Source organism: Dreissena polymorpha, chromosome 8 (assembly GCF_020536995.1).
Source record: "Dreissena polymorpha isolate Duluth1 chromosome 8, UMN_Dpol_1.0, whole genome shotgun sequence".
Taxonomy (NCBI): Eukaryota; Metazoa; Mollusca; class Bivalvia; order Myida; family Dreissenidae; genus Dreissena; species Dreissena polymorpha.
The window spans coordinates 34,430,478-34,443,207 of NC_068362.1; the positions used below are offsets into that span (position 1 = coordinate 34,430,478).

The following is a 12,730-nucleotide window of genomic DNA, read 5'->3' on the forward strand; positions in this document are numbered from 1 at the left end:
GTCATGAGATACGGCATGCCTCCCCAGGACGCCTTCAACTCACAGTGGTGAGTCCTCATGTGTGAAAAGTGTAGTCCTAGATTAGTCTGTGCAGTCCGCACAGACTAATCATGCAGTCCGCACAGACTAGCAGTCCGCACAGACTAGCAGTCCGCACAGACTAATCATGCAGTCTGCACAGACTAATCATGCAGTCCGCACAGACTAGCAGTCCGCACAGACTAATCATGCAGTCCGCACAGACTAATCATGCAGTCCGCACAGACTAATCATGCAGTCCGCACAGACTAATCATGCAGTCCCCACAGACTAATCATGCAGTCCGCACAGACTGATCATGCAGTCCACACAGACTAATCATGCAGTCTGCACAGACTAATCATGCAGTCCGCACAGACTCGTCATGCAGTCCGCACAGACTATTCATGCAGTCCGCACAGACTAATCATGCAGTCCGCACAGACTAATCATGCAGTCCGCACAGACTAATCATGCAGTCCACACAGACTAATCATGCAGTCTGCACAGACTAATCATGCAGTCCGCACAGACTAATCATGCAGTCCGCACAGACTAATCATGCAGTCCGCACAGACTAATCATGCAGTCCGCACAGACTATTCATGCAGTCCGCACAGACTAATCATGCAGTCCGCACAGACTAATCATGCAGTCCGCACAGACTAATCATGCAGTCCACACAGACTAATCATGCAGTCCGCACAGACTAATCATGCAGTCCGCACAGACTAATCATGCAGTCCACACAGACTAATCATGCAGTCCACACAGACTAATCATGCAGTCCGCACAGACTCATCATGCAGTCCGCACAGACTAATCATGCAGTCCACACAGACTAATCATGCAGTCCGCACAGACTAATCATGCAGTCCGCACAGACTAATCATGCAGTCCGCACAGACTAATCATGCAGTCCGCACAGACTAATCATGCAGTCCGCACAGACTAATCATGCAGTCCGCACAGACTAATCAGGGACAACACTTTCCACTTTTATGGATTTTATGTTGAAAGGAAGTCTCTTCTAAACAAAACTCTAGACTAGGCTGTAAGTGTTGTCTGCTGTTGTTAGCTTTTGTTTTTGAAATGTAAATGAACACGCCCACTTTAAACCAGGCTTAAGTGTTGTTCCAGATAAGCCTTTGCAGTCTGCATAGACCAATCAGGGACGACACTTTACTCTTTTATGGGTTTTTTGTTTACAGGAAATCTCTTTCAAACAAAAATCTAGTCAAGGCTGTAAGTGCATGCCCTTATTAGCCTGTGGGGATTGCTAGTTATTACTATTTAAGCCAATTGTCTGCTTATAATATGTAATATATATAGGATCTTGCATGAGTGGTCGTTTTGTATTGAATTTATTAAACAAGCCATCTAAATAAAGATAAAAAAACGAGGCTTGCCGAGTTTTTATCTTTATTTAGATGACGAGTTTAATCAATTCAATACAAAATGACCACAAATCTAAGTTTCTATTTATAACATGACCAACAAATTTTCTTGTTATTTTATGCTCTTTTCACTGTGTATTCACATTGTAAAAGAGTTCAACTTAAGAAATTCGCTGGAATAATGACGTCATTTTGCCACAAAAAATGATGTCATTTCACAGTTATATAACTAGTGTAATAACACCTGTGTAATAAACAAAATTGAGCATAACGCTATTTCACTCCTGGAGCGTAGGTCATGTTATAAACAGTATTTTGTTGTATTCATATCTAGGCTGGTAAGTTTTGGATTAGAGGTTACCATTTAAAGTCCCTGTTTGGTTTCATCTACTTACAGTAAACATTTTGTATCCCTTTGCAGGCTGGTACGAGACCTCAGAGGCAAGTCTGAGAAGGTGTTTCGAGCATACGTGTCGCTGTTCATGCGCCACTTGTGCGAACCAGGGGCAGATAATGCTGAAACGTTCGCAGACGGTGTGCCTCGAGAGGGCCTGTCCAGACAACACGTGCTCACAAGAATTGGCATCATGTCCCTCGTGAGGAAAAAGGTGAGCAGCATCGATATCATATCTTTGCAAGATGGCATTGTTTGGCTGTGTGAAGTCTCTGGGCTTACTCTGCCATTCACCAAAATAGCCAATGGCTACAAATTGCCCCGCTTGGCTAAAGAAAATTTTATTTGGCAACAACTTTTCTTTCATTAGTAGCAATAAAATAACAAAAATGAGAAGAATTTTGTTAAAAGGAGTCAAACAGGAGGCTATAGAAAATGTTGAGCCTGCGGATGAGTCCTTGACCTTGTCTTTTCTATGGCTGCTATTCGCAAGTCTCTATTCTGAAAAATAACCTGAAGTTTTCCAAAAACAAGATTTCTGTAAAAAGTTTTGTTAATCTTTAACATGTGCCATTTGCATGCAATTTAAATGATTCTTGACACTATTACCCAGTCATTGAAATTCAGATTTAAATCTACAAGCAAGTCGGGCTAGTACTATGGGAATTTGAACAAGCCCGAGTCAGATTTTACTAGCCCAAACATTTATGTTAAAAAAGCAGATAAACATAACATAAAACATCCAAAGAAGCATTCATTTATTAAATCTTTAGAATACAATACAAATCTCTTATTAATTTCATCCTCATCCAAGTCATCTTCCTCGTCATCTGAGCCAGCCTCTTTCAGATCCTGAAATAAGAAGAAATTAATTTCAAAAACGGATTTCAATCAAATCACAATTATATACATAAAGTTTATGTAAAAAATTAGCAGAAATGTATCCAATATATCCATGTGAAAGAGAGAGCAAACCTGAACCACCAGAAAATATATAAGCGATTAAGTGCCAGGTTATTCTACAAAAAGCCAGTTTACAAATGCGTCAATCACAGTTACCTCAGATTCGCATTCCTCAACAACGTACTTGAATGACAACTGTTCAGCCATTACTCTCTGTTTCCCGAACGCAACGCTAAACATTTATTTTACATAATAGTAATCAGGAAACCACAAAATCATGCGCTTTAGGCGCAGTAATCCACTTATTGGCTGATTGCCCTACGTGTGCGCAGTGTGTTAAAACATAAGCGGCTGTTGATTTAAGCGTCTCAAAACTTTGTTTACAAATATTGAAAATGAAAGTGGAATTCTGTTTAATGAATTGTACAAGCACGTCGGGCTTGTAATATTGGATTTCCTACAAGCCCGAAAGAAAAAATACTAGTTTTTTACTGTCGGACTAGTGCGAATTTGGACGACTGATTACCTAACAAAAATCAGAAATATTACTAGTGAATTTTTGTGCTCAAATTCTGTTGATAATACATGTATGTACTTGGATTAATAAGGGACCATCCCATGTTTGTTTCCTGAAGAACTTGTTTTGTTCATTTTTATGGAGACTGCATGAAACAAGTTATGTAGTAGCTATAATCTATGAGGTCAAATATCACACTACCTGCAGATGAATACCTATATGATTGTTCATTGAAGTGATTTTTTTGCCCCCGAAGGAGGGCATATAGTGACTGGACCGTCCGTCTTTCCGTCACACTTTGCGTTTAGGTTTCGCGTTTAGGTTTTGAAAAATGCTCATAACTTCTATGTCGCTTCAGATAGCAACTTGATATTTGGCATGCATATGTATCTCATGGAGCTGCACATTTTGAGTGGTGAAAAGTCAAGGTCATCCTTCAATGTCAAAGGTCAAATAAACAAATTAAAGGGAAGTAATAAGCTTCAATGGGAGATAAATATCGGTACCTGCCAAATGATAAAAAAATTTATGTACCCAAAGGAAGGCATATAGTGATCGGACCGTCCGTCCGTCCTTACGTCTGTCTGTCTGTCTGTCTGTCTTTCCGTCACACTTTGCATTTAGGTTTGGCATTTAGGTTTCAAAAAATGCTCATAACTTGTATGTCCCTTCACATAGCAACTTGATATTTGGCATGGAGCTGCACATTTTGATTGGTGAAAGGTCAAGGTCATCCTTCAAGGTCAAAGGTAAAAAAACATGCGTCAAAGCGGGGCAGTAGGGGGCATTGTGTTTCTGACAAACACATCTCTTGTTAATAAATCAAAGCGGCGCAGTAGGTGGCATTGTGTTTCTGACAAACACATCTCTTGTTGATTTCCTTATGTTCATCAATTTGTCAAATTTAATTTTCATAGGTTCAGGAATTTGAAGCAGTAAATGGGTTAAACAGTATGCCATACACAAAGGCAACAGAAGCAGTAGAAAAAGCCAAATTTGAGAAGGAGAATGCCTCATCGCCCTCTGGAAAAGAGAAAGCAGCAGAGACAGATAAGAATGGTGAAGAGAAAGCAAATGTTGAAGCAGAGGGTAAAGACAGCGAAAAAACAGAGACAGAAGCAAAGGCTGAAGCAGAAGGAAGTGCCAAGGCAGAGAAAGATATTGCTGAAGATGGGGATAAAACATTAGATAAAGAGGCAGAGAAATCAGAAGGTGCTGAAAAGGAAAAGGAGGAAGAAGAGAAAGGTGCTAAGGATGAAAAGGGAACAGAGAAAGGGGATGGGGATGGAAAGGCTGATGATAAAGTGGAAGATAAGTCTGAGAAGATGGATACTGGTGAAGCTAAGGTATGTCTTGGTCTGGAAGGGAAGTTAAGCTTTTATGTTAAATTAGGAGAGCTGGTGTGGATGGTTATTTAGGAATCTGGCATACGTAATTTCTATTAAATACCCTGTATAACAATGAAAATGTTCGGTGCTTGTCCACTTGCACTTTTCCCCCTATTGCTTCCTTTTCTCTTAAGAAAATATAATTCTGAAATAATTATGATTAATGTCTCGAGATTCTTTTTCACTTGACAGTAAGGTACTCTGACAATAAAGTCTCCTGATCCTACGTATGTGCCCCAGTTGTAATGAATAAAAGAGTAATTAAATATTAGAAAACAACTACAGACGAATCAATTTTGACAGATAGCATACAATATAGAACGCATCCACATAAAGTTGTTGCAGTCTCTAAATGTTATAAATGTATTTATTACAATGCCAACAATGAAACTTGTAAGCTATGTCTTTACCATTGTTTGATCAATATCTTAGGAGGTCAAGACCGATGAGGCCAGCAAAGGTGATGAGTCTGAGAAAGCTGTGGAGACAGTTAAGGCAGAGAAACCGAGTATAGAGGTCAGCACCAAGGAAGAACCTATGGATACAGGCGACTCTGCTTTGTCTGATGGTCAGAAAGGTACTGGTTTTAGTGTTTCAAAGCTGTCAGTAGAAGAATTACCCTAAATTATCATATATTGCTTGCCGTTATAAACCCCAAAATTTCAATTTAACAAGTGTCTGTGTGTTAAACATTGATACAACTCTGTTATAAGTGCTAATTTTTAGCTCGGCTGTTTTCGGAGAAAACCCGAGGTATTGTCATAGATAGCTCGATGTCTGACGTCCGCAGCGTGCTAAACCTTTACATTTTGTTAAGGTTTTGAACATTGGCTCTTAAATCAAAGTGCTTCAACCTACAACTTTGAAACTTCACATGTAGCTGCACCTTGATGAGTTCTACATGCTTCACCCATTTTTGGGTCACTAGGTCAAAGGTCAAGGTCACGGTGACCTCTAAAAAACAACAAAAAAGCAACATTCTGACAAGCTTTCATTTATAAAGAACTGCACCCGCAGCCGAGCGTGGCACCCGTTATGCGGTGCTCTTGTTGAAAAATTCATTGTGCTTTCCTAAATATCCATAATAGAATCCATGTTTGGCATGAAATCAACGTGTGCGGGTTATACATGGTGTAGTACGGTAGTAGGACAAGATCAAGTATCACAAAAGGCGCAGGGTGCTGCTTTAAAGTGGAAACCCTGCTGGTCTTATAAAAACTTGAATAATAATGGATTCTATTTAATTTATAAGTCATAATTCTCATGTCAATGCAAAATATGTTAAGATACAAGTTAGAAGTAGAATACTTTTAGATTATTGTTGTTTTATTATAGATAATAATAACACTCATTATTTGTTATTCTAATGCATATTTAGGTGATTAGACCCTCTGTCTGGAGAAATCTGGGCTTAATGCATGTGCATAAAGTGTCATCCCAGTTAAGCCTGTGCAGTCTATCACTGACGACACTTTCTGTTAAACCTTGATTTTCGTGAGAAGATACTTAAGGGGTGTTGCTGCAGTTTTACTGATTTTTTTCCATCTAATAACTTTTGCTCAAAATTTTTATTCAAGTACTACATACAAATACTATATGAAAAATGAAATAAAAACATAGGGTCACCGGCCTTGTTTTGATTTTATTCACCATTATATAACATGTACTTTTTCATTTAAACTGAAAAATCTCTAATTGCATAAAAATGATTAATAACCTATGAAATTGGCAACATGTAGATATTATATAAGCTAATACATATATATCATATACCATTTAATTAAACCAAAAACAACCCAAAAAATGGAGAACACAAGTTAAATTTGAAGTTATTTACTTTTTAAAATGTTTATGTCACCCAAAAAAACATCAATTTTTTACTATTTTAACCACAAAAATGGAATTCTAAAAAGTTCTATCTAATAACTTTTTGCGAAACTGCTCATATATGTTCATCTACGTATTGTTATCATAAAACAAAAATGAAAAAAGGGGGTCACCGTAGATTTTTTTGTTTAACTATCCCTACTGTCTGTGTCAAATTTCATACAATACAGCAATTTGGCGAAACCCAAGTACCGGTACATAGACTGTTAGAGATATGCAAAAAATTATATATAGTTTACAATCTTAATTGGGATCACAACGGCTTATAAAAAACAACAACACTAATACAATATTTAATCACAAACATAAGACCATACAGTATCAAACTCGACCTTAATCATCAATAACAGGGACTTCTTGACAGATTTCGGCATGTTTTAAAGTTTTTGATTAAATACTTTAAATTGATTAATGTAAACAACAGGACTAAAGAGCTCAAGGAAAAAAACAAGAATGAAATAAAAGAAAGAAAAAAAGAATAAAAAAAAAGTTAACAGCACCTGGGATCGAACCACTGAGTACCTTTTATGAACCTACTCGGTCATTATTTTGTGATGATTCTGATAACAAAATTATTGGGTTGTGATAATAGCATCGGTGTTGCTATAAATATATCCTCGGTTAAATAAACTGCCGCAACACCCCTTAATAAAAAGAATTCCATTAAAGCGTGAAGTGTCCTCCCAGATTAGCCATAGCGACTGCACAGGCTAATCTGTATCAACTCTTGAGGCATTGTTTTTGCATGATGCACCTTCATTAAGCCCTGTTTTCGCATGATGCACCTTCATTAAGCCCTGTTTTCGCAGAGTGAGGCTCACATTTTAAGTTACACATAATTTATCATGGTTTCACAGTACAAGAAGAGAAAAAGGATGAAGTAAAGACGGAGGTTAAAGAAGAGAAAATTGAGGGTGAAGAACAGGACAAAAAGGAGGCTGATAAAGGTACAGTGTTCTGTGGATTTCTTTTAGCGACAGGGTACCTTTTTTACAGCAAGACCTATGCAATCTATAGCATTAACTGGAAGTTTAATTGAACTTACAAACCAGTGCCCCATTATTTAAAACAATAACAGCCTTTCATTTTAAGGCCTGCATGACAATCCAGCTTTAATCTTTGTAGCTGTGAGTTTTTGCTATGTTAAGTGAAACCCACATAATAATCAATTTCAAATGTTTGAATAGCAAACAATTTTTATGTCCCCCACCCACTATAGTGGGGGACATATCGTTTTTGCCCTGTCTGTCTGTTGGTCTGTTGGTCTGTTTGCTCCAACTTTAACATTTGCAATAACTTTTTCAATATTCAAGATAGCAACTTGATATTTGGTATGCATGTGTATCTTATGGAGCTGCACATTTTGAGTGATGAAAGGTCAAGGTCATCCTTCAAGGTCAGAGGTCAAATATATGTGGCAAAAATCACTCATTTTATGAATACTTTTGCAATATTGAAGATAGCAACTTGATATTTGGCATGCATGTGTATCTCATGGAGCCGCACATTTTGAGTGGTGAAAGGTCAAGTTCAAGGTCATCCTTCAAGGTCAAAGGTAAAAAAATAAAATTCAAAGCGGCGCAGAAGGGGACATAGTGTTTCTCACAAACTCATTTCTTGTTTAAATATTATTTTCAGTGCCATACATATGTTAGACATGACTTAATGTATATCCAATTGTAACAATTTATTAAAGAAGTTTGTTTTTCCATATTTTCATAGTTTGTTAAATTGTTTGAAGATTTTCACATGTTAAGTTAATTTCAAATCAGCACCTATTACCTTCCACTGCTTCATCAGACCCCATGTTAATACGCCTGGGGGAATTTAAGCGTGTGGTACAGTGAAGTCCCAAATTATAGGGTGGCAGCATGAAAGACCCAGCTGACACTTAAGGCTTTGGGATACATCAGGCAATTGTATGAGCCTAGCTCTAGGAAAATGGGGTTAACCCTTTGCATGCTGGGAAATTTGTCGTCTGCTCAAATGTCGTCTGCTGAATTTCTAAAATTAGCATTTTCTTTGATTTTTTTTTCAAAGAATACTATCAGAAAAGCAAACAGTTTGGATCCAGATGAGACGCCACGTTCTGTGGCATCTCATCTGGATCCAAACTGTTTGCAAAGGCCTTCAAAATTCGGTTCCCGCACTGATAGAGTTAATGCATGTGGGTTTAATGCCTCACATGTTGTCCCAGATTAGCCTGTGTGCATGTGGGTTTAATGCCTCACATGTTGTCCCAGATAAGCCTGTGCAGTGTGCATTTTCCCCAGAGAGGTGCTCATATCTTATGTGATCTATTTCTTTCGTACAGGAAAAATGTATGAAGAGTTTTAGTGTTTATGCGTGATTTTGTTTTCTGTAACTTCAACAGTGAATGACTTTGAGTTGAGAGTTGGTCTTAATGTAAAACATGCCCTTAGCTGCAATGGTCTAAAGTTTTATTTTTTCTGTAGTTTTTTTTAATCATTAAATGGCTAAATACTTTGACTGAAGTCAAATCAAGAGTTTATGATTATCATTATGTACCATCTTTATTTTGTGTTTTCATTGTGTTGATGGCGCAATTCTCATGATATGAAATTGTTTTTACACTTATTACGAAGGGTGCAATTGAATTAACATCCTTCTTTATAAAAAATATCATTTACATATTCACTATATTATATAATATATAATATAATGTTGACCATTTTTAAGGTGAGAAATTGACCATTTTAATTGTAAGATATGGACCTTTTTAAACATTACAAACTGACAGATTTAAAGGTGGGAAATAGACAAATTTAAAAGTTAGATTTTGACCCATGTTAAGTTGAGAAATAAATCAATTTAAAGGTGAGAAATTTACCATTTTAAAGGAGAGATTGCTGCGGTTAAAGTCGAAGGTGACAAGGACAAGGAAGATAAAGATGTTAAGGATGAGAAGAGTGGCAAGGAGACCGGAGATAAGTCTGAGGACGCCAAGAAGGAAGAGACCAACCAGAAGTTCATGTTCAACATTGCAGATGGGGGCTTCACTGAGCTGCATACACTCTGGCAGAACGAACAGCGGGCGCTACTCAAGGTAGTATACACTTGCTGAGTGGTGGTGAATGTAATGGAGACTTGCTCTGGGAAAACTGGGCTTAACCCTTTCAGTGCGGGAACTGAATTTTTAAGGCCTTTGCAAACAGTTTGGATCCAGATGAGACGCCACAGAACGTGGCGTCTCATCTGGATCCAAACTGTTTGCTATTCTGATAGTATTCTTTGAAAAAAATCGAAGAAAATGCTAATTGTAGAAATTCAGCAGACGACATTTTAGCAGAAGACAAATTTCCCAGCATTCAAAGAGTTAATGCATGTGCATAATGTTGTGCACCTAGATAAGTAGGGGCAACACTTTCCGCTTTATGGAATTAGTTTGAAGGAAATCTTAAGGGACTATCCAGTTAGGGTGTAAAGTGTCATCCCTGATTAGCCTGAGCTGACTGCACAAGATAATCTTGGACGACACTTAACTAATATGGACTAAACCCTGTTTTCTCCAGAACAGACTCAAGTGTTGAACTGTATAATCCCTTGTGTCTTATGTTTTCTTTTATGTTCGGTTTGTTCCTTCTGAGCTAATTCAAAATTGTTACACAGTATGTGCCTTTAACTTTGTTGCAAAAAATTGACTGTTAACTAGTAGAGACTTTATATATTGCTAAAACAATCAAGTCAAAATTGTTAATACTAGAAATCAAAATTGTCTAAATATGTAAATCTACGTTTCAAAGTCTTTTCAAAGTTACTAATTAGTAGGAGCCTATTGAATAATTATTAACAGTGAAATTTTAAAGGGACCTTTTCACAAAGATGTGCATGTTTTGAAGCTTGTAAATAAATACTTTAAATTGATAAATGTAAACATCAGAACTAAAGAGTTGTAGTATACAAAAAACCTTATCCACACCTTGGCTCGAACCACTGACTCTTGGAGTTAAAGAAAAGCGCGTAAACCACTGTCCATCCCTGCTGACATGGCTCTACGCATTTTATACTTCATTTGTGTCTTGTTCTGATAAAACTGGGCTTAATTCATGTGTGTAAAGTGTCGTCCCAGATTAGCCTGTGCAGTCCGCACAGGCTAATCAGGGACGACACTTTCCGCTTTAATGGCATTTTAAGTTTCAAGGAAGTCCCTCCTTACCGAAAATCAAGTTTAGGCGGAAAGTGTCGTCCCTGATTAGCCTGTGCGGACTGCACAGGCTAATTTGGGACGACACTTTATGCACATGCATTATGCCCATCTTTCACATAACAAGACACATATAAGCAATTCTGGTAGTGTCACAAAATATAACAATAACTACAGAACTTTCAAAATTATGCAATCGTTTTGAGTTTGTAATGATTAATAATTTACAGGTTTTTAAATTGTTAAAAGATGCATATTTTAGAGCAAGGTAAATGTTTAGTATTACTGTTTCCTTGCAAAAAACATAACTACAAAGAAAATTTACAAATCTGAAACAATTTTTCGCAATTTTGTCTGTTTAACAAAATGTGAAAAGGTCCTTTTAAGATTATCCTCTACTATAACAGCACTAAAGGTGTGTAATTTTATTGATACATAAATGGTGTTGTTTTCAGAGCCGTGAACATGAAGTGTGGCATCGTCGTCATGACTACTGGCTTCTGGCAGGCCTTGTCACGTATCCTTGGATTGTAAACTGGATATATATATATATATATACAAATTACATGAAGTCTGGTGCTTTGTTGCTATGTTAAATAAGCTTGCATTAGATATTAAACACACACACACACAAACAAACACTAAAGACCATAAAATATAATACTATTTATTGAAGTCCTTGTGGTAACTTGCATTCCAGATTCCATGGACAAGTGGGGTTTTATTTTGTAGAAAATTCCAGACACATAAATTGTTGCCTTTGGGTTAATATTATAATGGTCACTCAAACCAAGAAATTAAAGCTTACATCTTCTGCACAACTTGATTTCCATCTCTGCGTATAAATCCTTGACGAGGGTGTAGTCATGGTTACGGTCGCTGGCAGGATGTTCAGAATGATTCAAGGTTCCAGATCATCAATGAACCCTTCCTGTCTGAACAGGGCAAGGGTAACTTCCTGGAAATCAAAAACAAGTTCCTGGCTCGCAGATTCAAAGTGAGTTACATACAAAATCTGAATCTATGTGAGCCTCAATCTTGGAAAATGGGGCTTAACCCTTTCCCCCATAAGAAGCAAAGTGAAAATGGCTTTTGCATCCAGCATAAAACATGAACAGCCTGAGAGTAGCTAAAGTCTGTTTAGGTTTTATGCTGTTTGCTGCTCATCAGTAACTAAGTTTTGAAAAATGAAGCCTTTAAAACTTGAATTTAGTAAGAAAAGTATTTGATTAAATTTAACTTTCTAAAGGACAACAAATATGTCTAAATACATATCTCAGTGGTAAAGAGTTGATGCTTGTGTGTTAAGTGTCTTTCCAGATAAGCTTGTGTAGCGCACACTAGAGTGGTATTTTTTGTTTAAACAAAGTCTCTTCAGCCAAAATCAAGTTAAGGCGTAAAGTGGCGTCCCTGAATAGGCTGTTATGAAATAGATCACCATTTCGATCCTCACTGTGGGAGCGTTCTTTGGATTTATCCTAAAAGACACCAAGTACAGTTTCAACTCAGGAAACAGACTCTAGAGTGTCAATTAGCCTGAATAGGGTTTCAACGAAATTAAGCTAAACTGAATAGGATTTGACTAATAGGTTTCTTGTGTGTTTTTCCCCAGTTACTGGAGCAAGCCTTGGTGATAGAGGAGCAGCTGCGGCGGGCAGCGTACCTCAACCTGACCCAGGACCCTTCACACCCGGCCATGGCGCTCAACACGAGGTTTGCTGAGCTCGAGTGCCTGGCAGAGTCTCACCAGCACCTGTCCAAGGAGTCTCTGGCTGGCAACAAGCCCGCCAACGCAGTGCTGCATAAAGGTGGGTGTTGTCCTGATGTTGGTTCTTATTTTAGCCTTGTTCTCTGAAAAACTCGGCCTTATGAATCCTGCCTGGGACATCTTGGAGAAGTCAAATTAATGCAGTAAAGAAGCAATGTGTTTATAAGCGTCATCCTAGATTAGCCTCTGCCGTCCTGTCAGGCCAATGAGAGACAACATTTTATGCTTTTATGATGTTATTTGTTTATAAGCGTCATCCTAGATTAGCCTCTGCCGTCCTGTCAGGCCAATGA

At 37.7% G+C, this 12,730-nt stretch overlaps 1 protein-coding gene across 1 annotated transcript in view; it reads left to right on the top strand.

The window, feature by feature from the left end:
• The window catches only part of LOC127840436 (chromodomain-helicase-DNA-binding protein Mi-2 homolog), a 71,149-nt gene that overhangs the window by 48,428 nt on the left and 9,991 nt on the right, over positions 1 to 12,730 (top strand). The window contains 9 exon segments of the mRNA XM_052368851.1: positions 1 to 47; positions 1,837 to 2,023; positions 4,147 to 4,575; positions 5,050 to 5,194; positions 7,362 to 7,451; positions 9,366 to 9,571; positions 11,125 to 11,186; positions 11,534 to 11,666; positions 12,282 to 12,477. The exon segment at positions 1 to 47 is cut by the window's left edge and continues 125 nt beyond it. Of these exon segments, the coding sequence (XP_052224811.1) occupies positions 1 to 47; positions 1,837 to 2,023; positions 4,147 to 4,575; positions 5,050 to 5,194; positions 7,362 to 7,451; positions 9,366 to 9,571; positions 11,125 to 11,186; positions 11,534 to 11,666; positions 12,282 to 12,477 (1,495 nt within the window).